Here is a 26,815-nt window from a genome sequence, read left to right on the forward strand (position 1 = left end):
TTAGAAAAAGTAGTCGTGTGATACGGGAAAATAACTCTTTTAACGTTACGCACTTTCTTTATTAGTGATATGTGCATATTGGTCTTAAAAGAGGGTAACAAAAACTAAATCCAGTCACTGCCCTGTTGTATAAATTGATTAGTTGGGTTGATTTTCTGATTAATTCGGTCACAAATATCAATAAGAAAAATGACACATTTCTTTTACCAAATGAAACGAAAGTACTAAAAAACATCTAAGAATTGATTGACCCAGAGGATTAAGAATATGATTCTATGAAGTTTCCCAAGAGATATACCCATAAAATTATAAAATATGGTATTTGACGGACACAGCAATGCAAAATGTAAGAGACTATCCAAATTGCAAAGGCCAAACCAGTCCCACCACCAAGCAAAACAACTTCTATTCGCCAACAAAGTTGCAGACAAGCGAAACATAGCAAGTGCCACAAGAGAAATGGAACGACCAAATCAATGTCAACAGCTTGTTCATAAGAATACTTCATTTTTTACTTCATTCATTGTTGCTGATTGAGCTCAGACGTTGGCGACAATCCCAAAACCAGAAGCAACCAAAGACAGGCCTGTGCCAGTAAAGCTACACAACAGAGAGTGCGGATATATCAGAGTATGTATCAATGCTTTGCTTGTATAAATACCTCATAAGTCCTACATTCTTAAGGCATCGTGCCTTACGGTTTAGATATGGCCAAGATGGGGCTGTGTACTTCTCTTTTGTATGCTCTTCTCTTTGTAGCATTTGTGATGAAATGCCAGGGTGACGAGAAGAAGGTAGAGATAAATGAGTCTATAGCTTTGATACTCCTTAACTTTTGAATGTAGATATACTATACATGTTTGTGCATTTGATTTCTGAGGAATTGGAGTTTATGTATGTGTAGATTCATGTTGTGTACATGGGAGGTCGGCCTCTGGGCGATGAGCCACTCAGGCCAATTCACCACTCCATGCTTGAAACTGTGCTTGGAAGGTTTGCTGCTACTGCTTGCTGCCATTCATATTCTGAAGTTTAGTCCTAGTAGCTAGTTAAAACAATGGAGCCCAAACTTAGAAAGAAACGCGTCATTATTTTCCATGTCCTTTTTTTCCCCCCATAATAGAATTGTATTTATACCTTCATTATCTCATTACAGCACTTCATCAGCCAAGGAGTCACTGGTTTATAGCTATGGCCGGAGTTTTAATGGGTTTGCAGCTAGATTATCTGATGAAGAAGTAGGGAGATTATCAGGTGAGATTACCATAAAGTGTGATGAATGAATGAACAAGACGAGTATGTGTTAGTGTTAATACTTGAAACAAATGATTTGTGTTACAGAAATGGAGGGAGTGGTTTCAGTTACTCCAAACCATATATTAAAGCTTCACACAACAAGGTCATGGGACTTCATGGGCTTCAGCAAGGGCACTGTTGGAGGGTCCGAAGAAGGAGAAATCATTGTTGCACTTCTAGACACAGGTTCAAATCTCAAGCACTATTACCTGGCTTCACTCGAATTTCCAGGATACTATTATAAACTGGAGGCTTTTCGTGTTTGTCTATTTATAGGAATCTGGCCAGAATCTGAAAGCTTCAATGATGAAGGATTTGGCTCCCCACCTTCTAAATGGAATGGGACATGCCAAGGTGCCAATTTCACCTGCAACAAGTGAGTACCCTACAATTATTTCCTATGCTAAATTGTCATTAATCATATCACCATTGTAACAAAAGAAATAAGAAAATTGAAAAAAAAGAAAAAGAAAAAGTCAGTGACTTCATCCCTGGTATCAGTCTAAATATTGTAGAATAAGGTTCTATGCAAAGAGAAACTTGAGGTAGAACATGGGGTTACAGGTTTATTATGTCGTGAGACTTTGGGATAAATGCTTGTCTTTATGGCATATGTCTTCATGGGCTTCAAGACTAATGGAAGGTTTTACAACGCAGCAAGATCATTGGGGCACGATACTACAACAGTGAAGGATATTATGACATTTCAGACTTCAAATCTCCAAGGGACTCCTTAGGGCATGGGACACATACAGCCTCAACCGCTGCAGGCAGGGAGGTGGATGGAGCAAGCTACTTTGGACTAGCTAAGGGAACTGCAAGAGGTGCAGTGCCTAATGCAAGAATTGCTGTGTACAAAGTTTGCTGGTATTATGGATGTGCTGTTGCAGACATCTTTGCAGCTTTCGACGATGCTATAGCAGATGGTGTAGATATCATTTCAGTGTCTCTTGGAGCTGACTTCCCTTTGGAATACCTCCAAGACCCAATTGCTATTGGATCTTTCCATGCCATGAAATATGGTATCTTAACCTCAAGCTCTGCCGGTAACTCTGGCCCCTTTCCAGTAACAGTTTCCAACTACGCGCCTTGGATACTGACTGTTGCTGCCAGCAGCATTGACAGAAAATTTGTCGCCCAGGTGGTGCTTAGCAATGGACAAGTCTACACTGTGAGTTTGAGATTGAACCTTCTGTGTTTTACTACCTGTAATCAGATTTATATTTGCTGATATCGGTTATTTGTCTTACCTTGGCATAATGAAGGGACTCTCGGTTAACAGCTTTGAGCTCAACGGGACCACATTTCCCTTGATCTGGGGAGGAGATGCTGCAAACGTTTCTGCTGGTTACAGTTCGGACTTTTCAAGATATTGCCTACCTGATACCTTGGACTCGTACAAAATTAAGGGAAAGATTGTTCTCTGTGACACCCTTTGGGATGGTTCTACCGTTCTTTTGGCAGATGGTGTAGGTACAATAATGGCTGATCTAATAACTGATTATGCCTTCAACTACCCATTACCAGCAACTCAAATCAGTGTAGAAGATGGCCTTGCAATTTTGGATTACATCAGAACTGCCAAGTGAGTTACTTTCTGGACTAGCCCTCTTTTATGTTGGTCACTAAGTTTGATTTTGCAATCATGTTAATTAAATAAACCAAACCCTTGTTCAGAAATCCTTTGGCGACTATTCTATTTAGTGAGACTTGGAACGACGTCATGGCACCCAATGTAGTTTCATTTTCTTCAAGAGGACCCAACCCGATCACCCCAGACATTCTTAAGGTGAGCTGATGATTTGCTTATTTTGATTGAATTCAGTGTTTACATCATGTTCACTCAAGCCCTACCACATGGGTTCAGACGTTAATCTTGGATGCATGATCTACAGCCTGATATAACTGCCCCTGGTGTGGACATCCTTGCTGCTTGGTCACCCGTGGCACCACCTTCCATCTACTATCTGGACACCAGGAGTGTCGACTACAATATTATCTCTGGGACATCCATGTCTTGCCCTCATGCTAGTGGTGCCGCAGCCTATGTCAAGGCTGCCCACCCCAACTGGTCTCCCGCTGCAATTAAATCTGCCCTCATGACCACAGGTGAAGGATCAGAGACTTAGTCTCAATGTCTTGCCCTCATGCTAGTGGGCAAACTAATTTTTTTGTTTTAATTCTCTCACTGTATCGATGTTTTCATGGATATAGCTCATGTGATGGACCCAAGGAAGCACGAAGACCTCGAATTTGCTTATGGGTCAGGTCACATCAACCCCTTGAATGCAACAGATCCCGGACTTGTGTATGATGCATCAGAGGCAGATTACATAAGCTTCCTCTGCAAGCAGGGTTACAACACCTCCACACTGAGACTTGTCACAGGGGACGACAGTGTTTGCAACAGCACAGAGCCTGGAAGAGCTTGGGATCTCAATTATCCCTCATTCTCGCTAGCTGTGGAAGATGGGAACCAAATCATGGGTGTCTTCACCAGGACGGTTACTAATGTTGGCTCTCCCAACTCAACCTACACTGCCGGCATGTACGTGCCTACCACCCTCAGTGTCACAGTGGAGCCATCCGTAATATCATTCTCTGCCATCGGAGAGAAGAAATCATTCACAGTGAAGGTGTATGGACCTAAGATTTCGCAACAGCCCATCATGTCTGGTGCAATATGGTGGACAGATGGGGTCCATGAGGTAAGAAGCCCACTTGTGGTGTACACAGTTCTCCCAGGTGCTACCTATTCTTCCTACTCCATGTCTCACAAGAAACCAGTTTTCAAAGGTTCTTCCATCTATCACAAGAATGGGATCCTTGGAAACAACTAAGTTCCATCTAAGACTCCATCCGTAGTCAAGAGTTTGGAATCCTGGAGAGAACAGGTTTTCACCGCCTCTCCTGAAAGGGTAATAAAACTTTGGTCTTTTCTTGTTATGGGCTGACGTGGTTGGGTCCTCTAGCCATTTGAGGAGGTAAGCTTTGCCTAGGCGTGGGTTATATCAGAAAGGCAGACAACAGACAAACAGTAGAATAAAATCAAACTAATAGGTCATTGTGACTTGTTTGTTTCCAGTGAATTGGTTATTGTCGGTGTGGTGTTCGCGACTTGTTTGTTTCCAGTGAATTGGTCATTGTAGCTGTGGTGTTCCCTCTGATTTAAGAAGTCAAATCTGTTCCTATTTCTTGTGGTGGATAAGTGGATTCTTGATCCAATCTTCAAACACAGAGTAGCTCCTACTTCCTAGTACCAATAAAACTATAACACATATATGTGAGTTGATAAATCACATCCCAACTAATTTATTCATGATCAAGTTAAATACAAATACAACAACCGAAAACATATTAAGCTCAATCATTCATTTCACTTGGGAAGAGGCAACCATGGATACCAAGATTACTTCAACCCACATCAACAAAATGTAATAAATAGCAGTAAAGAAACTGAGAGTTATAAACCTAACCGCTTCAAGCCCCTGTGGCCTTCTGATTTGGCTTGAACACGTATTTTATGAGGGACTCCTTGATGGACATGAGCTCGGGGAATTCCTTCTTCAATTTGCTGGCATCAAGCTCATTGTTGCTCCTTGGGGCAACAATCACCTTAGCTTGCTCCTCGAGAGTGAAATTCTTCCATGCAAAATTGGGGTCAATATAATCCCGATACATCTCCAAAATCTCATTATGGCTGACCACTCCAGGATTTGTGAAGTTCCAGATTCCGGTGAGGTTTCTCTTTGCCATCTCAATGGAGATGGGAAGAAGCTCATCCAATATGGTCATTGAGTTTGGAATATTAACCACCTTTTCATATCGGGTGATTTTCGTAATGAAGTTGCGAGGGTTGGATAAATCGGATGAGATGGGCATCCTGACACGCAGCGTGCATACATTCTCATAGTTCTTCAGCAAATCTTCCACCTTTTAGATACCAAGAAAGGGAAATCACTGTTAGGAGGACTAATTATCATGCCAACCACACTTCCATTACTGCCTAGGCGACATAACAATCATACATCAGTATATCATTGACTAGGAATAAAAACATCAATGATGATGGTACGGATTGGACCTACAATCTTTCAGAAAATGACTTGTTAAATATCCTTCAATATTAAGAATCCATTGCAGAAAGAAATACAAGAGGTAACACCACTGTCACATGGGTAACGTTTCACAAGTTTCCGGCTTATGTAAGCAGCTCGACGTCTATACTCTTAGCTCGAGACATCATCACGTGACTGTAAAAGGGAATCATTGCTCTTACACGTTGTAAATGTAAAGGCACGCAATTTTGAAGAAACAAACCAGATCCAGACGCAATATCACAGATCCGACACATAAATTTAGATGATTTATCAGGCATCTATACATCAAATTCAGATTCTATAGCCCCAGGAAGAACCCAAGCTTATCCAAGAAATGCATTTTTGCTTGAGAGATCTACCAAGACTTGATGTAGAGACTAATGCAAAATCAAAATTGGAATGAACACAGTGTAAGATGAGTAACAAATCCAAATGAAAAAATGGAAAAATTTTAAACAAATCAACAGACTCACCATGGCCTTGGTCTTGGAGTAGAAAGATCCGATAAAATTGGGCGTATCCTCCTCCTTGAACCCGACACCTGACCCGAGCGGATGATTCGCATCGTACTCGAATATACAGCCGGTGGCATAGTTAATCAACACCAAACCTTTCTCTCTGCAAACATCCGCCAGCGTTAAGGTCCCCGCCACATTGGTCCGGATAGTCTCCACCTTATGCGACTCGCACCAATCCACGTTCGGCCTGCCAGTGACTCCGGCGGCGTTGAAAACATGTGTGGGCTTCACCGACGCCAGATCCGCCTCCAACGACGCCCTGTTCTCGAGCCTCCCTGAGCCGTAGCTGTACTCCAGCCCTTGAGCTTCGCACAGCTTCCCCAACAGGCCACCGATCCAGCCGGTCCGACCATAGATCAGAAACTTCAACTTCCTGTCCGATGCCGCCGCGCCGTTTGCCGGAAAACCCATTGGAGAGAAAGAGAGTGTGTGTGTGTGTGATGATGTGAATAAAAAATGAGAGATGAGATCTGAGACTCTGAAAGAGGGTGGTATTACAACTTATATATAGAGATGTATTTGGAGTCGAGGGTGAAATTGTGGTGTTGAGGAAAGGTTAAATTGACGAGTGTGAGGCTACTGACAAGGACGTGCTTCCACCTGCTTTCCAATCGGTCATCCTTACATTTTTTGTACTTGGATTTATAAATTTCGAATCTCCAAGAACGGTGGCAGGCTGGCAGCCCATGTGCGTCTCTATGGAATGGAGTATGGTATTCTCGGTGCATCCAATGTCACATGTATCTTCCTTCCCACTTGCGTTTTTAAATAGAAATATTTTATTAAAGGGCATAAAAATAATTTCCACACCTGAAAATTACACGTCAGCCAAAATGATTTGATGCGAAAAAAAATTACCTTAAAATATTTTTAAGCGGCAAGATTACGTGTCCCCGTCAATATTTCCCACCTTAAAATACAAATCTTATTAATATTATTAAAATACTTAAAATATCTTTCTTATTTTTCTCCTTTTTTTGAAAATTATTGACAATTATTTTTAAAAATAAATTTTTATTTATTGTCATAAATAAGAAAGACAATTTTATCCATACCGTTTTCAAGGATAGTTTATAAACTGCCCTTAATTTTTTCCCATCAACGACCGAATACTCTTTGTAATGGTTGGCTACGTCAGAAAATAGAAAAGGAATGATTTTATTCCCCTTGCCTTCTCCTTTTCCTTTTTCCATTTTTTTTTTTTCTTTTTTATCCTTTATTTGTTTTTTTTAAATAAAATTTTAAAATCTAAAATTTAAAATATTTGTTTTTTAACCTTAGCAAGACTTCTTAAGACATCTTGACAAGAATCATCCGTTTGAGAGGGTAATAAGTAATAACAAACTGCAAAACCACTGAAGAAATTTGGTGTCTAAAAATTACCCATGAAGATTCAAGTCAAATAAAAGAACAAAAAGTAAAAGAAAAGAAAAGAAAAATCAAATTTTAAGGAGACCTCCGATGAGACAGGGCCGTCATTATTGAAATCAAGCTTTCCCGACAAGCAATGTAATAAATAAAAACCAATAATAGCAGTAGTAAACTTATACATGTTTTACATTTTCTATGTTTAGGTGGGGTGGTCCAAGACTCCAAACACCCACTTTAATGGAGATGCACAGGCTACATAAATCCACATCCTGTACATAACGATCGGTTGGGGTGTCGGCAAACAACCGTCCATATAATGCGTAGCAGTCAAAAGTATCAATGGAGTAAAAAACACTGGAGATTGATTGTGGACTTTGGCTTCATTCATTTGTGAGGCACAAACTCTGGTCCTTATTAGTAGTAGCCACTGGGGGATTATATGGTGAGATTTTCTTGAATGGCTGTAAAAGTCCCCACTATGTTCCCACCGACATCTGGAAATGTTTCAGACCCAGGAAGAGGCCTCACCTTCCCTGTTCTCTCCACTTCCACAGGGTACTTCAGAAGGTGTCCCTTCATTTCTGTTATTTGATCTGCTGCAAACTGCCTCCAGTTGAGCTCACCCAAGGACCTCAGCCGTCTAACACACTCAACACTTTCTGGTTGCTTGAAACATTCCTCCAGTACTCCAGTGTGCTCTGCCCATAGTGACATCCTATATCCATATATCTGCATTTGGTAGATACACTAATCAGTTGGTTGTGTATTTGATTAGTAGATATCAAAGCAAAGGTTCCAGGTGTTCAGGGTTTATCTAGCAATGATCAGACAACTTGTAAGATGAACATAGGTCCATTAATGGAGAAAAGTTCAGACACCAATTTCATCCAAGGATGGTTTTCTTAATGGTTGCACAAATGTTTTGCCATCATATGTTTCTACCATGGATTTAAATTCTATAAACTTTCAGCTTTAAAGTCTAACTTGAAACATGCATTATCAGTCAGACAGCAAGATATATGAAGCTTACTTGACCATGTGGGCTAGACTGTTTTCTTGCCCATGTATGATGAGGCTGATAGGCACCCATTGCAATTTCGGTGTCTCTGGTTCCTTCCATGGAACGTTGATTGATGTTTGCAGACCCTATTATCAAGTATTCATCATCCACTATCATTCCTTTTGAATGGACATAAATCATGAAGCGTCTGCTTTTACGAGCAAGTGCCTGGATAACCAACATTCATGACATTTTTCAATAGCAGAATTCAAGGCAGAAGTATGAGTGGGAAATGCAGAAACAATAACATCTGAAAACAAGATATGAAACTGTATTAGGGGGTTAGTAGATACTTGAGGGGTGTTTGCTGCGGATTGATTTCCTGCATTTGAGGTGTCAACTCCTTCCTCGCGATTCCCCAGGCAGAAGAAATTTAAATAGTCTTGTGGATGATATTGGTTCTCAAGCCCAACCTCTTGCAGTGCCTTGTAAACCATTTCATACATCATTTGCATTGTTTTGTGCTGCACAATCAGCAATAACATCATTTAAGCAAGAAGCAGAACTACAAATAGTGATATATCATCCCAAATTTTAATGTCACATCTCATTACCATTTCTTTGACATAGTAAAATTACAATTAACTTGAAAATTGATTCATATGTGACAATCTCATGGAAAATGAGAAGAACTTAAATTATTTATGTCAAAAGGTTCCTAAGAATCATCTGACAGAGAAGCTGATTTTATGGAGTTCTAGGGCTATCTGATAAAAAAAGATGTTAATTAAGACTGAACAGTCAAAAGAATCTTTAATTGAAGGGATGTAAGCTTATTTGATATTAAAGGCCATAACACAAGGCTTAGTAGTGGATATTGAAAGGCAAACAACAAATTAGAGAACTAATGCTTTCCCTAAGAAGTCAAGCAATAAGAGTCTCTGACATTTCTACCAACAGTGTCAATACACATGAAGGCAGTAATGGTTCACTGACTGGAATATCACGAAAGAATCTATGAAAACCTAATATGCATTATAATTTCCAAGGACTGTGACTTCCATGAACTTCAAAGAAATTAAGGTACTCTCCACTAGGGTCAAGTGGGAGATTTCATGGAAATTTAGTAGCTCCAGAGTTTTATATATCCGGAATAGGGCCCCATGCATGGTTGTGTTCCATGGGATTATGAGGCGCAACTCAGACAGACACACCCTTACAGGTCGAACTCCCTCAAATATTATCTGTTTTGGGCCAATGACTCTCATGGCTTTAAAACACATTTACATAGTTAGGAGAAGCCCACTACATACATAGTGCTTAAGAACTTTTTCCTGCATCTGATGTGGGATATCACAAACAAAGCGATATTCACATCATGTGGAGCAATTTGAATTTCATGGGAAATGCACCCTCAGTCATTACAGAAAATATGCTGATAAAGCATAACAATCTGCAGGAGTCCTACAATCATGAAAGTAAATAAGACATCATTCTTTCGTTAAGATGAATATTCTATAAGCTGTCATGATGCCTCATTGATCTATTTCCACCAAGGTCAGATGCATTTTCTGAAGAAATACTTAAACCATTATTGAAGCCTACCTGCCAAAAAAGAATCCTCTGTGTAGGAGTACTTGTAGGAACGCCCTCTGGCCACATTGGGATAACAATATATGCAGAAAACCTCTCTTTTGCTCTGATTTTGTTAGCGATTTTGAGAGCAATTTCCATAGGTATTAAATTGTTTGCACCTGCAAGTCAGCATTATGCTTAAATTGCTTCTATTGTGCAAATGCCAATTGCCAATAAAATCAGTAAAACATTGATTATTACAAGAGCCAAACATATGCTATCAAATCATAAGGTTCCAAGCAAGAACTATGTCTTCTAAGTAATTGAGTTGAACATGACGAAACAATATAACAATATAGTGAGCAAGGATACCACCTACTTGTGGGCCATCCTGTGTGAAGGAAGAAAGTAGAATATCCAACTAACCAATATGAAATGTAATTAATAAATTGCAATCCAGCAAATAATTTAGCTTTGTGGCGCCAAGCATAACTGCCATGACACTGACCACCTCTTTATAAAATGCATAAGCTTGGCAAGGTGCAATGAGGACACTCCCATTTTGGCTTTTAATCTCTCAAACACCTCATATCCAAAACAACATTGAGAGATATGTATATCCTCAATTGTCACTTTCATTCCACTCTTTATAGGTAACATGTCAAACACCGCTTATCTATGTTGGGCACCAATTACAAGGTTCTTTAATTTTGTTGCATAATTCAAAACCAATATCAAGGTAGTGAAACTTGAAAACCTTACTAACATTACTTCCTCAAACCACTACGAGGAAATACAGTGTAATAGCTACCATGAAGAAAACCTCTATCTGGATCAAAACCAGACAATTTACTCTAAAGCATTAACAGTTACTCACCTAAGTCTTTGTAAGAAGCCCAATTATAAGATGACCCGAGGAAGTACTGGTTCTCAATATAAATGAAATGCTGAGCAGCACGAATAGCCTTGACATATGCTGTATGTATACTCATGTCTATCAGTATATTTTTCCCACAAACCAGGTTCTGTTACAACATAGTTAACACAATAGTTAATTAACCATTACTAAGAAACAGTATTAGAATGACATGTTCACTCAAGTGGAACAAAGTGGCCAAAATTTTGCCAAAATTTTTTCTCACCTTGCTTGTAGCTTCCTTTGGTTCCTTAGGAAAGCCTTCCACAGAAGTGGAGTCAATCGAACGGAAGACCTTCAATTGTTCAAAAAGTCAGTCAAGTGAGATAGAGCATTCAATAGATAGCCAGGTCTTGCAAAGGATCTGATGCAAACAGACAACTGGGATCCAAATTACCTGGACATGCCAAGCTTCTGGATCGTTTTCATTTGGGCAGGAGGCATCTGCCATCCCAATGATGTCGGAAATTCTCTCAAGCTTGAGTAAAGCATCATCATATGATGATGCTTTCAGCTTTTGAAGTCCACGGGGTTTAGAAGCCTTTAACCAGCGCTCCTCAAAATTGGTGAGGATATCATATGCTGCAGGACCATCAATTCTACAGTGCATATCATGCCAGGGTTCTCGTGGACATCCAGTAGTAGGCCCCTATTCAGGTAACAAGATAAATAGTTTAAAATTAAAGAAAGAATAAACAAATATGACAGCAGCAAAATCTGATTAGTAGCAACTTAATTAGCCTAGTTTTGATTGATTCCATTACACCTCATAGCACAGTGCTTCCAAGCTTTTTTTCTTCATTCTAGTAAATTGGAAGCCAGATATTAGGAGCTACAAGAACATACCCCTTGCTGTTTATTATTCATGATATGGTATGTAAGATTTTAACATGTGTTTATGGTAACAACAGCAACAATAATAAGAAAAGTAATGAGCAACATATTTCTTCATAGACAGATCATGCACTATGAACCTTCCATGCTTGACCTAAGTGCCTTTCTATCAAATGAACATATGGATTTATAACATGTTCTCAAACTAAATTATCGGGTTTGGCCTATTAGATAATTTCATTCAAGAACTATGCAAAAAAAATAGCACTATGATCATGAAAGATTTGAAAAGAGCTCATAAGAGACCTATTAAAGGCAATTTTTTTCTCATTATATGGTTTCCTTCAATATTTTCATTTCATGTAGCAAATTTTCGATTGATATAAGCTCAATGAGAATTACCAATAATAAACCAACTACTAAGATGTATAACATATCCAATTTGGAATATAACAAAGCAACCAACTAAGCATCCAAGTGCTGTGGCCACTCTTACATGTTTATGTGTACCTGTTAAACTAGCAGAACATCAAGGAAGGGACAGAGAAGTGAAGAATATAATTTCCAAATGTGGAGCAAAAACTAAAATCCTGCATCAACAAAGAAATCGATTGAATTGTTACCGTGAAATTAGGATTATGGTAGTCATCTTGATGAACTGTTTGTAATGTTTTAAAAATATGATGCTGCGGAGTATCATATCGCCCTGCACATAAATCGAGACCTCCAATGAAAGCAATAATCTTTCTTTTATAATGACCTGCATCAGCATCCACAATCACAGTCTTCTGATGATGGGTATAGATTGTCCCAACTTCCTGAAAACACAAATAAAAACCAGAGGTTCAACAAATTTTCCATGGCAGATAATGAACTGGAATGTACAGGCATCAGGAAGCCTCATATACAGGTAAACAAAAGCAATGCAGGTAAGTTAAGCAATAATACAGCCCTTTCCAATATTATTGTTTTTTTTTTTTCACATTGGATATAGCTTATGAAGCTGTTGGCAATAATCTCTGGGCATGTACACACCGTTGGATTTTAAAACAAGTATCACATTTTCCGAAGATCTAGATGTAGGGGCATGGACATTACTGTCTGATAAGAGACGAGACCAATTGATATCAAACCTGTTGTTTGATCCAGCTATGTCCTTTTCCAGCAGATCGAGGGCAAAGTAGCACCTGCACAGAAGAGTGCTTGAAAAACCTGCGAGTCTCCTCATCATATGTTTGCATGATCCCATCCTACATATCACAAATTTTTTAAGTACTCAGTGAAAGATAATCAAGTTGCCTATTTAATTAGGTGAGCAATGTGGAAATAAAAAGTAGATGCATTAATGGCGACAAGTTAGCAACCAAATAAGAATGTTAAGATTACTGAAAATAAAGTATCAGGAAGAAAACGATAAAAGCATAAAACACTACTTATCAACACAACAAAGCCTTATCCAACACAAATCATTCTCACCATTCTATCCATCTGGGGACATACAGAAGGAAGGAATAAAAATAATATAAAGGTAGAAATTGTGCAGAGTGCTGTAAGGACACAATACAATCATGCTAGCATAAAACATTATGTAGTTTGGGCAATCTCTTTCAATCTTTCAACTGCTCTACAAATGACAGTCTTGTACTATGTCATACTAAAAAATGAACCTTTTAGGAATACAACCAAAAGCCAAAGATTGATCAGCACAGTTAAGCATGATGAGCTTATTCGAGGAATGGACAAGAACCATATTGATGCAGAGGGTACCCAGGATTGATTGGATCTAATACAAAAATAGTAATATCAGTGTTGACTACACAAACTAATATTTAGGCTCTTGTACCTGACTAATGATAAAAAAGTTTACAATGAAATGACAGAGATGAAAAGCATACGAACAATTTCAAAATCCTAAACCTAAATAGACATAAGTTATAAATACTCAGCCATCTCATAGGAGAGTCTAGAACTCTCCAACAATTACCACACCCCTAATTTTCACTATATTAATAAATTTTTTAGCCACCTTCTGAAGCTAAACAGTTATATTTCAAACTAGCAGAAACAGCCACTACAGGTCTCAAAAAGATTTTTCAAGCAGTCAAAATAAGGAGATCACTCAAAATAGAGAAATGTTGACAAATTTATGGCCATACAAAGCTGACCACATTGCATATGCACATGGAACAAGCATGGAATTTATGTCATTTTCTTTTGCAATATATTTGGTTCATTATTTAGACACCTAACTCCAGCCTGCCCTTCATTCCAGTCCCACTGATACAGCTCAGACTACTGTAATCTAATCCTGGAGATTGCTTTAGAAACTTTCTAGAGTAAACTTCAAATATAACCCCATAATTTTAAGATTTCATTGTCATAACATTGTAGAATTTCCCTCTAAAAGTTAACCACATATGACACAAGTTGACTTGTACCTGAAAACTCAGGTCACATCCGACCATACAACATGACACATAAGTTGATATTATAGGAAACTTCTCTGACATCATTGATACTTATTTCAAAAAAAATCTGGTTTATACCACCTCCTAAGCATGAAACATCATATTTGACAGGCAATGTATCAAGGTAGCCTTTTAATATTTATTCTACTTTGATCTGTAGTGGGACAAACATGTAAACAGGTATTTTACCCAATCCCTTGTGTAAACATCAAACATAATCAACATAATAAGCAAACATTCTGATACTGTTAATTGTACTTTACCAAAGGAGAAGTATTTGCATGTCTGTCTTAAATAGTTCATTAGTATGATACACCAATCACACTTTCACCTCATATACACACTGACACAGAGAGAAAAGAAAAAACCATCATTCTCAACATAAAAACAGATAGTATAGAGGCTAAAAACAACATTAATTTTACTGTTCAATTGCAATTAAATCACCAGCAAGCATTCCTATATTATCAGAACCAAACTAGTGGCCATTCCCTTTTCAGTAGGCAGGCAAGATCAAACCAGCAAGCCCATCCCCATAGCACACAGAATCAACAGACTGAGAAAAGAATAACAAATTTTTGGAGTAAAGACGTTTTAAAGAGAGAAAAAATTCTGAAGTAATGACATTTAAAAGAGAGAGAAGAAATGAAACCAAGTGTGAGAATTCAGCTATGGTTACATTTTGTACACAATAAAGAAAAGGAAACATGGCATGACATTAAATCCAAATTAGACTACTAAAAGACTGAATCATAACTAAAGAAAGTTCTTTCGTTCCTTACTGTTTTATAACCCAGAATGCTTCGAGAAGTAGGATCATCCCATACAAGGAGCAGCACTCTAACACCTTCCTGGGACTTGGTCTTCAGAAGGTGCCCCAACATGAATTCTGTTGAATTATCAGTATCTCGTATCAGTCTAACACTGTGATACACAGACCATCCCGTGATGTAGATCAGACGACGAGCCTGACTTATTGCTTGAAAGATGTCATGCCAACATTTCCCATGCTCAAACTGGACATCATTATCAAGCTTCAAATTTGGAAGGCAGCCATCATGGACATGGGCATCTTGATAAAGTGTGACTTTGCTGCCGGTTCTAAGGGGAAAGTATGTACCAGGGACCCCAGTGTATTCAGGACCTGACCCTACACCAAATTGGTAAAGGGTCACCTTTTCTATTGGTGTGTACTGGATTGATAGAGTCAAGACAGCTCCAGGCTTACGGGGCTTCCCACTCCCATTAAGGATTTGAAAAGTTCCTTCAACTTTTGAACCCGAGTATATCTGCTCCACCGGGATGCCAACAGCCCCTATAATCTGAGAGCCCACAACATCACTGTCTTTCACAACAAAGTGCACTTCTGCAGCATGATGTGCAACAGGAACATAAAAATGCTGCATCCAAACAGGGTTTTCAGAATTACTAATCACAAAAGTCCTCCCAATCACAGCCCCACTTACAGAAATTGTGACATACGGATCACTGGTTATCTTATGAGGCTTGTGCCCTTCAATTGTTGGGGCAGATTTCACTGAGAATCTGCCAAACATGTCTGATAGAGATCTATGAAACATGTCCATGTTAGGAAGGGTTTTGGCCTCCTTGACCCAAATATCTAGATTCCCATGTAGAAGAAAAAATTTCAATGAGCCCTTAGCGGTAGGAAATGGCACAATTTCTTGACCCTGACTATAGCCATCAGAAGGCGCTGAATTGACATATGCTGATTCAGCCATAGAACAAGACTGCTAGCTACTTGAAACTTTGATATATGTAATGAAGAAGCAATTCTGGCTCTAAATGAATGAATATGAATGACAACAGCCTTCAAAGTTGTGATTTGATCTAGAATTAGAGAATTTTGATCCAATGGAATTCGGATTAGCCCCGCGAATTAGAGTACCCAGATGTTTAAACCACGAAATGAAAATCAAGATTTTACTGAACTCCAATTTCTGTAAACACTGGATTGAAATTTCATAGCCACCAGGCAAAGAACTGGCACCTAAACAAAAACAGGGCAGCTTTTCAGAATCTGAACTAAATCTCAATAACAACAGATTTAGAGTTGAACTGGCAGGAATGCTAAAGAGAGAAGAGGGTTGAACCCGTAAAAGTAAATCAAAGCGGGATATCAAGAAATTGTGAGAAGAAATCTCTTAATCTGGTACTGAACGGAAATATATGACATGTTCTTTTTGAATACGCACAATAAGAACAACAATTGGATTACCAATCTAGAGATTAGGTGTGGACCCACTTCCAATAAACTTTCAACTGTGGAATTCTCAATATGAATACGCAAATGTAAATCCTTTTCTTGGGTCTTCTTTGTTCTTTCTATTGACAAGTTTCTCCCAGATTCTCTGCTCAAATAAGGATTACAAGGCGTCCGCTGGCCAATAGAAGAAAACCAAGAGCCGCTTCTCCTTGGAAAGCTCCGCAGACAATTTTCCATCATTTGTGTCATATTTTCCCGTCAAATGAAAATCAAAACAATCTGTTTCCAGGGTTCCCACAGGTTTGGCCTGAAGGTGGAGCCCTTTTTTTTTTTTTTAATAATAGGATTAAGTAATGACGTAGTTTGGCTGTTCGCGAAAGGAAAATTGAAAGATAAAATTTTAAAAAATGCGCTCAGCTACGACTTTCAAATTGGTTTTGGAGGGGCAAAAGGCATTTGAAGAAGATGAATGACATCATGGGCCCGGTAACCCGTACCCTTTTGGGCCGGTCTTGGCCTTTAATACAATATAAGCCCGTAGGTTAGAATGGGCTGGGCTGTGAAAATGGATGAAATGTATTAAAATTAATTTTTTAATTATATTTATAGACCTTAGCATTAATAAATGGCATTAAAAAAATATAAACGGGAAAAAGAAGTCATAATTTTGATAGTCCATTCTTAATTAACAACTTGGGGGGAAGACCAAAAAAATATTATTTTAATAATGGTATGAACATGACTTCTTCTTTTTTTAAATAGTTGGGTTCAAATTTATGGAAGAATAATATGATCATATATTATTTTAAATTTATTTGATTTGGGCATTATTGGGATTCATTCCAATGTGGTGTCTAGAACCTATGTATTCATTTGTCAATGTTCGACTTACGGTCCATTCATATATTTAGAACAGCCCCTTGTATCTACATTTCTAATTTGGATCAATATGACTTTATTATAATCTTCATAATCATGGGTATAATTTCTGTGAGCAGGTAGCTTGAGCCAATTGGAACTCAATAATGTTTGTGAGGGTTTGAAAACCTATTTTTTATGCTTGGATTAGGTTTGATCGAGGGTTTAGTAATTTAAGTCAAATCCGGACTAAATTTAACATTTTATAATATTTGTAATTTATATTTTATATATTAGTTTGGGTTGGACTCGGGTTAGGTGCAAACCCGACCCAACCTAACTCGAAGCCTTTTGATAATGCAAATTAATAGGAATAAGGTCAACAAAATTTCCTGAAATTAATTGTAAGTTTGGAGTAATGGTGCAACCCAATTTATCCTTGACTGAGTCTGGTCATGGCTAGAAAGCAGAAGGGCGTGTGTAGTCTGTAGCGTAGGTGGACTGGCCATTGACTGTCCTGTGAGTCATCACTGATTGGCGGCTTTGGATGGGGGGTTTCTGCGAACTCAGAAACTGCACCTCTTTTCTTCCAAGGAACCGTCCTTTTTCACATTTAGGGTATTAGGGTACAAGCTCAGACCCGTTTTCCAAACCCAAGACTACTTTTGTTTTCCCAGATCCAACCCTGACCTCCTCTCGTCTCTCATGCATTTTCATGCAAAGCAAACATACCCCATTAACTCACCATTTCTTCTTCGCTGTTGGAAAACGCGTAGAATTCTTAATTATTATAATTTTTTTTTTAAATATTGTATAGAATGTTTATCTGGTTGGTATATTATTGCAATATTATAATTTTTTAGTTTTCATAACGAGAAAGAGATGAATTTATAAAAACTATATGAGACCGATAAAGATGTGAGAAATAATGAGATATGAGAAGAGCGAGAGACTCATGATTTAAAGTATGAATACAAGTAGAAGAGTTGAGAAAACATGAAATATTTTGAAAACACAATAATTATACGTAATATTCTTTATGATATAATGGAAAAAGTATCTCTTGAACCATATTAAAACCTCATAAATCATTGTGTTGATTATTTTATTTTGTGTTTTTAAACTAACATTCGCCCATTTTCATTTTCATTTTCATTTTGGTTTTTCAAATCAAGATATTACAATATTTGATCTTCTCTACTAATGAAGTAGTCTATACAAATTTGTGTGAAAAGGTTTAGAATTGTTGCAACAATTTGTTTCAGAAGTAGCAGTAATCAACCAGTAGGAGGAAAATAAGAATTTAAGAGAAGAAAGAGTAAGGTAAAAAGGGAGATAATGGAAAGCATCTTACATTTGTTAAAAAGTTAGGAATCTACAACCTTATATGTATGCCCATATATTAATTACATTCTGTACCTGATCTCTAACTTCCAGGGGTTGTTTCAAACTCCCAGCTTCAGGTGTTTTTGGTCTAGAGAGTTATCTGCATGCCCAGGAGGTTACATAAGCAGCTGCTATATTGACACACAAGTATGTTCTTCATCTTGCCGTTTTTAGTATGAAATTAGATGATGATGACGATGATGATGCTGATCTCTCTACCTCTTGCGCTTCGACTTTAAGGCGGTCACCGACTGAGAATTACTGTGCCAATTGCGCTTCCTTTGGTTGATGAACCAATTGTTGATTTGCTTTAGCTGCAACCCCGTCTCCTCCACTAGTTTTGCCTTGTCGTCTTCCTGTAAGAATGCCTCAAACACTTGAACAATTTGTCTTAAACAAATCACTCTCAGGTTAAGGGAATGGGCAAATTGAGAGCTTACAGTTGGGTATGGCCACTTTGAGTGTTGCTGCCACCAGTTTTTCAACACGGAGGTTGTGTCTCCTGGTAGTTTCCCTGCCCTTCTTTTTCTGAGAATTTCCTCTCTCACATCCTCGATTCTTGATTTGAATCCCTGCAGAACATTTGAGGAATTATTGTATTATGACTTGAGTTACCCAGTAACCAGGAGAAGAGCAAGATGAGGGAAGATGAATATTGAAGAAAGAACATCACCTGCTTGAGTTCAATCTTCAGTTCTTGCCGTACTCTCTCCATGAGAGTCCTTTCAGATTCAGTTGGAAGCAGTGGACCAAACCCCATCATGTCATGCCCGTCACCCCCTCCTTGATCTAATGAAAAATCCATCTGCATCTCCTCCTCATCGTCAGACATGGTTGCACCACTCCCCTCACCCAGACTCACCCCTGAAATTATATTTTCACTCAGTCACCAACCAACTATATTGCATGCAAGCCCAAATATCTTACTAAATATTCTCAATTATGCCATGTCCCTATGAGACTATCTCTAATAATTTCTGCAGGTCATGCACAAGAACAATCTTTCAGACCATGTTTTCATTTTTGCATGTCCTTAATCGCTATAAAAAAGCCAAAAAAAAAGAAAAGAAAAAAAAAAGGAAGTTAAATATATGGAAATGAAAGATACCTCAAACATGAAGCTATGATCACAGCATTATATATCATTATATATCCATAGATTTAGTTTGCAAGCAGGTACCAAATAAGCATGTTGAGTATATTTGATAGAATAACTTAAAAATTAGACTTAAGTTAAAAGTAAGTGAAAAAGTCATTTTTTTTCTAAATCAAGATAGTTATGTAGTCTTATTGCAGATAGCTCTCAAGTCTCAGCTTCTTATCAACTCTCTAGCTACTGCAACCATCAAGTCTTATCTCCATTATTTTTCCAAGCAAGGTTCATTACTTAATACTAATGAGGATAACTTTAATATTTTAATTAAGAATTAAATACTAAGTTTTAAGTCATATACTAAAGCCAAACATCCTAAGTCATTATGTATTGAATCTGATTCAAATGTTAAGTTTTCATGTGCACCAAACCTCATCTAATTCTACAAAATCAAAGAGAACTTCCTTCTTGGAAGGTAGAAAAAAAATGGAGAAAATGGGAACTCTTTGTGCATTCTATCAAACCCTTAATCTTAATATTACTCATGCAACAATACTGCAGATAATTTAGAAGAGCTGATTTAAATGGTGGCAAAGAAGTATGGCACAACAATAGATTGGTAAGTCAAAATCACTAATCTGGAATATTCGCTCATAGGAACATATCTATCCGGATAGAGCAAATTTATTTATCATGTCATGTTGTCTTAAGTCAAACAATAGACCAAGATGATAGGCAATATGAAAGTGATTTTTAACAAAATCACTACTAAAATGAGTATTAAACAATCTTTAAAAGTAATTTTTAAAAGTTTGTCGAATCCTTGATTTCTATGAGGAAGCACTTCTCAAACGGATTCAATCCAACACTTAACATATATGTTTTCCAAAAATCATTTTCTTTTTTGTTATATGTAACACATTACTTAAAACACTTTTGAGTTTATGTTGAAACAATAATTAAATCTCCCTCAAAAAGTTTTTAATAAAAACATTGCTAATAAAAGTTCTACAAAGTAAAATGATTCTTACCAAAATCAACTCCTAAATGGGTCAAATGTTCACCATGTAAAGAATGTGTACATGAAAAAAAAAAAACCTAGGTAAAGCCTGACCAACTAGGAGGAAATGTCACTTGTGAAATAAAACTTAAATATAACACTATCCTCTATGATTTTTGCCTTAAAAAAGAATAGGAAAAAATAAGATTTGATTGAAGTTGGGCTACATATTGGGCTGAGAAGCATGTTTGGTGGGAACTGGTCCATGTCTACTTTGTATTGGGCTGAGCTAAACCTACATTTAGACTTCAGGCTGAACTCATCTGGGTTGGCCTCAAAGCCTGACCCACTAAGAAGTACAAGTTTTTGTTGTCCAATGATTTTCTGCTGTATGGGCATAAACAAATAACTTTTCTAGTGATGAGTCATATAATGAAATCATTTATTGAATTTTTGAGAAGGAAAAAAAACAAAAACAAAAACAAAATGTCTAAAAATAACCAAAAATAATGAAGACAAAGAAGGAAAAGAGCCCAAGCCCATATAACTTAATCATATATGTCAATACAGGAATGGATTGACATTTTAAAATACTTGTCCCCTGTATCTTTTAATTCTTAAAAAGCAATCCAATAAAAGGAATTAAAGTGGCCACTTATAATTAGGTTATCATCATTCAGACATATAGAAGGTCTCATTGCCTAGTTGTTTGTCTTCACAATCAAGCAACAAGGAAAAGGTAGAAGGAAAAAGTTATAAATTTACTCCTATTGATTGGTCTATAACTAATTTAAATTGGAATAAATTTGTCCATCTACTACATAAGTCCAAAATCAATGAAAAAGTAATAAGAAAAAGGGAACAAGAAGTAAGCAATATCAAATAAGTTTGAAGATCATAAAGTCATATTTCCATCATTTCTCCTAACTTTTCTTAACTTAAAACCTAAGCATAACTAAAACTTTTAGCTTTGTTATGTTTCCTATTTTTGAAATATAAATTTACAATCAAATAATCAAATGAGAAGTTGATTTTCTTTCCTAAAAGAAAAAAAAACTTATTTTTTTATTTCTTATTTTTTATTTTGAGATAATTATGACTAGACTATGATCCAATATTAGAATCAAGAGGTGTTGTGTTTATACTTCATACCATTTCTCAACTATATATTTGCATTGTCTTGTCTATTGGTATAAGGTAGGGTATGTTAAAAGTGTATGCATCCTCTAGTATTTCTTTTTATGTTTCCATTTTCAAAAGTATTATATTAAGGATAAAATGGGTTGAAACTTGGAAACTTATTTTATGAAGTGTTTTCATTGCTCAATGAGATAGAACTCCCACCCCTCATTAGGCAATGACATATGAAAGATATGCAAATCATGGTTTGTGTGCATGCCATATTTTTTCTATTCAAACATGAGAAGTGTATCATTCTTTTGTTGTAATAAAATTCAAACTGTATATATTTCATAGAATGAAAATAAAAAGGCTCAAGGAATTAATAAATAAATAAATAATTGACTTTATCATTAGTAAACTTTTACAACATGCATTAGAATAAAATATGTGGGAAAAATCCATTTGATTATGATGAAAATGTAGTATATATATACATATAAAAAAAACTGTTTGGCTATGAAGAAAATGTGGTACAAAAAATTTATATTATTGGTTTGGAAAAACATTGACCTCTAATTAAGTTACCCTAATAGAAGTGTTCATTTTCTTGAATTTGTTTTTTGATCTCTACTCTTATTCTTGACCAAAGAACATGGAATATAAAAAATAATTATATTCATATGTTTGTAATTTCTTTTTCTTTTTTTCTCAATAAATCAATGGAAAACAAAATAAAGCAATTTTCTTCAAAAGAAAACTCTGAACTGATAAAAAAAAAAAAAAAAAAGAGCTTCCATTTAATGTGGTTTAATTCACTATGAAAACAAGTAGTAGTGGAAGGGACATGACTTTGAAACCACAGATTTGCACATCATCCACACGTAATTAGAAAGTTAAAGATAGAGAAATGTTCTATTCCCACATGCATTGAAGTGGAATCCAATCCAATCCTTCCTTGAATAAGTTAACAAAAATCCAATAACATGTAAATGATGGAGTTTTGAGGTGAGACAATTAGGTGTATGCATTTTGACAATGGTCTTATGTCATAAGATTGAAAATTTTAAAGAATTGAGGCCTGTTTGGAAAAATTTTAAAATATGATTTTTAAGAAGAGTTCTCAGTTGTTTTAAAGAATAAAATTCCATTTAAAAACTCAAATATATACTTTTTTTATCTCGTTGTCTACCAAGGTATTACCAAAGTTATGGGCAATTGTTATTTATAACATTCTAAAAGAAAGAAAGAAAGAAAAAAAAAAAAAAGTGAAAACACTTAAAATTTATTTTTAGAACAAATTCTCAAGAAATTGCTTTCTACCAAAATTTGTTATAACTTGTTTTCTGTTTTTTAGAAGAAAAAAAATGCTTTCCAAACAGACCTAAACCTCTCCGGATCACATATCAAGACATATAGGACCTGTTTGGTTTCCAATCCATTTAGCTCTTTTACTCATGTAAGTATGTATGCAAATAAACAGTTGACACATGCAACAAACCTGTACAAACTTTATAAGACATGAAAAAATTTGCTAGAAGCCTAGAATATGTTTGATCCTCCAACAGAAATAACATAATCTTTCAAGAAATTAAGATTAGTTCATATAGCTTTACAGCTATTGTATTGGTAAATAATCTCTTATCAACTCATCCATTTGTAAATATTCTTAATATAGAACCATATCAAATTGTTTCTTGTTGATTATACTTGTTGTTTTCAATGTATTTAAAGTGGCCTTCCTTCTCATTTTTCCCTTTCCTTGAATATGGTTTGTGAATGAGCAACCCACTCATGAATATTTCAAGCTCAGCCTATTCATTGTCTTGCTCAAGTGCCTTTGCTAGTAGCCTAAGGAACCCAAGCTTAACTTGGGTTTGGTTTCTACATTTCTTCCCAAACTTAACTTGAGCAACCTCACTTCAACGGATCATTTATTGAATATTGAAATAGATTAACTTTGTGAAGTTTAAGATTAGGCAAATTACAATGAATCAATCTAAGAAGCTAGAGGTGCCTCACAAGCTAAATTACAATGACAATAAATCATATATACTTAAATATAATTGATCAAGTCATAGCTCCCTTTGCTTCCAAGAGAAAAATGACCTAGGTCCCAAACCCATCTCCCATGGCTCATGATCAGATAATAATTATAGTCTAAGAACATAAGTATCCAAACACATTAGGAGGTTTCTAGGTTTCTTTTTTTTTTTTTTTTTCTTTAAATCCATTTCCTTTATTGTTTGTTGCACCAAAACCACTGGAGATTTAGTAAGGAGATAGATCTAAATTTTTATATTAATGGAATGGGAAAATATAACTATTCTACAGAAGAGTACTTGTAGTGAAGAAATCATTACCAGTGCCCAAGTTGGAGTTCATTTGAAAAGGAAATAACTGGGTATGCAATAGGTTTCAATCAGACCAACCCAACACATCCAATCCAACACAGCATATTAATGGTGTGTTTCTTTCCTTACCTATACAACATCAACTAGTACTTCCCTTTCCTAGTGAACTAGCTAGGATCTGAGCTCTCAATATAGGCCATAAATTTAATGAACTATGTCTGAAGGAATCATAACCTCCTGATGAAAGGACACTGAAAACACAGTGGAATCCCTATGCATGATGAGCAGAAGAAGAATTTCTCCATCATCTTTATTCCAGCCCGTAATCTAAGCTCAAATTTTTCTGAAGGGAGCCCATCAAAGTTGCCCAAACCTTACAAATACCTAGTGCATGATCTTATTCCTTCATTCTATTACCATATGTCTGTGCCCTTAAGGACAGATACATGGACCCAAATCAATGAATGATGCAGCACTAGGAAATAAACAAGAAGATATAAATGCTATGTTATCTCATTTTAAATGAGAATGATCCCATCTTCCAACTAAAAACAATGATGATTGGACAAAAAGAAAAGTCTCTGAAACTCAAACAGCGGAAGGCAACAAACAGAAGGAAAACACATTGGTCTTGCAAAGAGAAAAGTGATGATCATGATGAATAAAAACTAAAAAGTATTCTAGAAACCAAATATTCGAATGCAACCTTATCGGTTGTTGGTTGGCGTTGGGTGGTGTTGCCACTCCTTTGTTTCCTTCCATCACCTAACTTATAACTAACCCCTTTTAACTATAAACTATCATTTTCCTTTGGGTAGGCCCCAAACACAAACACTGCACCGACCCCTTGCACGGGTACACAAACATACAATAACCCCAAATATCTTTTCTTATCTTCACGCCCACCAAACGTATCAAACCTCAAAAAACAAAGGGAGAAAACCAAAAACATTTCCATCCAAAGCAAATGAACCAGCTAAATTGATATGAAAATATCTGGAAATCTGGCAATCATATATGTGGGAGAGGGAGAGAGGGAACGTACCAGTGAGGGCTTGTAAGGTTTGTTCTATCTCACGGCAGGCCATGACAGCTTCAACAGCATGGACTCTGACATGTTGTTGAAGCTGTTCTTTGAAAGTACACAAAACTAATAAATATTGCGACTGTAATAACAACACCCACAAAGCAAAACAAAACCAGGAGAGAAAAAAAGCTTATGTTAAACTCCCAACAAAGTAATGGAAACAAGAAGATAGAGGGAGATGAAAAATGGGTGTTGGCAGAAACAGTGTACCAAGAAGTTGTCGAGCTCTTGCCTCTCATGGGGTGAGAGGGAGTTGCCGTGGTGGTGCTGCTGCGATGCGTAGGAGCGGAGGAGGTGATGGGACTGCGTCAGCTGCGCGTCGATCAGCGGCAACTGATCGATCGGCGTGGCCACACGGAGACACGCTACATGAGCTGCAAGTAGCTGCTCATATAGTGGGTGTGTGACGATCTCCCCCTTGAGCTGGCGCTGCTGCTGATCACCGTCGCTCAAACCACCAATTCCGCCACCACCCATCATTCCCAAACCCGGTTCCTGCATATTGGTTCTTGTATTTTTGAATCAAAGTAAAGTGTTGCTGGTGGGTGGAGAAAGCTGAGAACTAGTGAAAAAGGAAAAAACAATTAGAGGAAGAAAGGAAAAGAGAGGGGGAGGGGTGTAGGGTTGAGAGGTTGAGGACCACAAAAGAGGAGGGGTTGTGTCTCTCCCTTATAGTAGGGGGAGGGGGTGGTGATGGTGGTGGAGAGAGAAAGAAGATAAAAAAGCAGACAGTTTTCTCGTTATTGGTGTAAGAAGAGAGGCCGTATATCGGGATCTGAGACACACAACTTTCTGCACCACTTCTGTAGACACACAGATTTTACATACACAGAGAAAGAGAAAGAAGCAAGCAGCATCCAGATGAGAGAGAGAGAGAGAGAGAGAGAGAGAGAGAGAAAGAGAAAGCTTCCACAATTTTCAAATATAAATAGAGGGAGAGAGATGGAGAGCCCAGGGGCTATAGAATCATTACCATGAAGGGAGGGAGGAAGAAAGAAAGGGAGAGAGAGAGAGGTGTGACTGTGAGGTAAAGCGATCAGAGATAAAGCTGCCTCTGTGGCCTGACAATTTGATTGCTTTTTCCTGAGTTTTCTTTTTTTCCTTTCATTTTCCCCCTCTTTTTCCTTGATATTTTTTCTTGACCCTAACTAAAGTCTCTGATCAAACCAAAGCTTGAATTTAAGTAGGGCTTATGAGAGGAATTAGGGTTTAATTAATTGTAGCCACCAACTGTGAATGGGCGTGATGTGGGCAGTCCACCATTTTTTTTTTCTTTTTTGTTAGAATCTGATTTTATAATATATTATTGGATTGAGTCTTTGAGAGGGTTGAGGAGGGTGATAATGGAGGAAGCACTGTTTTCAATTAGGACAGTAACCCTTCATTGGGCATCACTGTTTAAAGCTAAAGCTATGCTGACTTCCCTCAAAAGATACCCCCCCTTAATTTTCAGGTGAACATTTATTGCCCTCCAAGCTGCCTCCCCTATTTACCCAATTCCATACCTTTCTTCTTTTATCATCATTATTAATAATTATTAAATAATTATGGGCGTATGGAAAAAGAGAAGAAGGGGGAGGGGAGGGGAGAGAAGAGTCATTAAAGGGGGGGTG

General features: G+C 37.1%; 4 protein-coding genes across 6 annotated transcripts; 1 reads left to right on the forward strand and 3 right to left on the reverse strand.

The window, feature by feature from the left end:
* The first annotated feature begins 1,848 nt into the window (after nucleotides 1-1,848).
* Nucleotides 1,849-4,392, forward strand: LOC100247874 (cucumisin). The gene is made up of 6 exons (XM_059741869.1): nucleotides 1,849-1,860; nucleotides 1,940-2,467; nucleotides 2,562-2,881; nucleotides 2,974-3,085; nucleotides 3,192-3,405; nucleotides 3,511-4,392. Exons 1-6 carry the CDS (start codon nucleotides 1,849-1,851, stop codon nucleotides 4,134-4,136), a joined length of 1,812 nt encoding a protein of 603 aa, XP_059597852.1. The 3' UTR covers nucleotides 4,137-4,392.
* Nucleotides 4,393-4,580: 188 nt separating this feature from the next.
* LOC100254814 (bifunctional dTDP-4-dehydrorhamnose 3,5-epimerase/dTDP-4-dehydrorhamnose reductase) lies at nucleotides 4,581-6,637 on the reverse strand. The gene is made up of 2 exons (XM_002282303.4): nucleotides 5,870-6,637; nucleotides 4,581-5,229 (listed from the first exon to the last, which is right to left on the reverse strand). Exons 1-2 carry the CDS (start codon nucleotides 6,323-6,325, stop codon nucleotides 4,777-4,779), a joined length of 909 nt encoding a protein of 302 aa, XP_002282339.1. The 5' UTR covers nucleotides 6,326-6,637; the 3' UTR covers nucleotides 4,581-4,776.
* A 719-nt stretch (nucleotides 6,638-7,356) lies between these two features.
* On the reverse strand, nucleotides 7,357-16,666 carry LOC100252995 (phospholipase D beta 1-like). 3 transcript variants are annotated; one of them, XM_010663129.3, is made up of 11 exons: nucleotides 16,318-16,666; nucleotides 14,861-16,089; nucleotides 12,744-12,860; nucleotides 12,234-12,428; nucleotides 11,174-11,425; nucleotides 11,003-11,071; nucleotides 10,738-10,885; nucleotides 9,891-10,039; nucleotides 8,639-8,809; nucleotides 8,316-8,513; nucleotides 7,357-8,014 (listed from the first exon to the last, which is right to left on the reverse strand). In XM_010663129.3, the coding sequence occupies exons 2-11, from the start codon at nucleotides 15,818-15,820 to the stop codon at nucleotides 7,721-7,723; spliced, it is 2,553 nt and encodes an 850-aa protein (XP_010661431.1). In that variant the 5' UTR covers nucleotides 15,821-16,089; nucleotides 16,318-16,666; the 3' UTR covers nucleotides 7,357-7,720.
* Nucleotides 16,667-18,627: 1,961 nt separating this feature from the next.
* LOC100259923 (homeobox protein HD1) lies at nucleotides 18,628-26,815 on the reverse strand. Its single transcript, XM_002282195.4, has 5 exons — nucleotides 25,413-26,815; nucleotides 25,161-25,281; nucleotides 19,223-19,413; nucleotides 18,990-19,121; nucleotides 18,628-18,905 (listed from the first exon to the last, which is right to left on the reverse strand). The coding sequence occupies exons 1-5, from the start codon at nucleotides 25,701-25,703 to the stop codon at nucleotides 18,765-18,767; spliced, it is 876 nt and encodes a 291-aa protein (XP_002282231.1). The 5' UTR covers nucleotides 25,704-26,815; the 3' UTR covers nucleotides 18,628-18,764.

Source organism: Vitis vinifera, chromosome 2, assembly GCF_030704535.1.
Source record: "Vitis vinifera cultivar Pinot Noir 40024 chromosome 2, ASM3070453v1".
NCBI lineage: Eukaryota > Viridiplantae > Streptophyta > Magnoliopsida > Vitales > Vitaceae > Vitis > Vitis vinifera.

Coding starts and splice junctions, on each gene's coding strand:
- LOC100247874 (XM_059741869.1), top strand. Junction 2,882..2,973: donor GATTACATCAGAACTGCCAA/GTGAGTTACTTT, acceptor ACCCTTGTTCAG/AAATCCTTTGGCGACTATTC. Junction 3,406..3,510: donor ATCTGCCCTCATGACCACAG/GTGAAGGATCAG, acceptor TCATGGATATAG/CTCATGTGATGGACCCAAGG.
- LOC100254814 (XM_002282303.4), bottom strand. CDS start 6,325: ATGGGTTTTCCGGCAAACGGCGCGGCGGCATCGGACAGGAAGTTGAAG. Junction 5,230..5,869: donor ACTCCAAGACCAAGGCCATG/GTGAGTCTGTTG, acceptor GGTATCTAAAAG/GTGGAAGATTTGCTGAAGAA.
- LOC100252995 (XM_010663129.3), bottom strand. CDS start 15,820: ATGGCTGAATCAGCATATGTCAATTCAGCGCCTTCTGATGGCTATAGT. Junction 12,861..14,860: donor GCATTCTGGGTTATAAAACA/GTAAGGAACGAA, acceptor TGTGATATGTAG/GATGGGATCATGCAAACATA. Junction 11,072..11,173: donor CAGAAGCTTGGCATGTCCAG/GTAATTTGGATC, acceptor GAACAATTGAAG/GTCTTCCGTTCGATTGACTC.
- LOC100259923 (XM_002282195.4), bottom strand. CDS start 25,703: ATGCAGGAACCGGGTTTGGGAATGATGGGTGGTGGCGGAATTGGTGGT. Junction 19,414..25,160: donor AACCTTACAAGCCCTCACTG/GTACGTTCCCTC, acceptor ATATAATTTCAG/GGGTGAGTCTGGGTGAGGGG. Junction 18,906..18,989: donor CAAAGTGGCCATACCCAACT/GTAAGCTCTCAA, acceptor GCATTCTTACAG/GAAGACGACAAGGCAAAACT.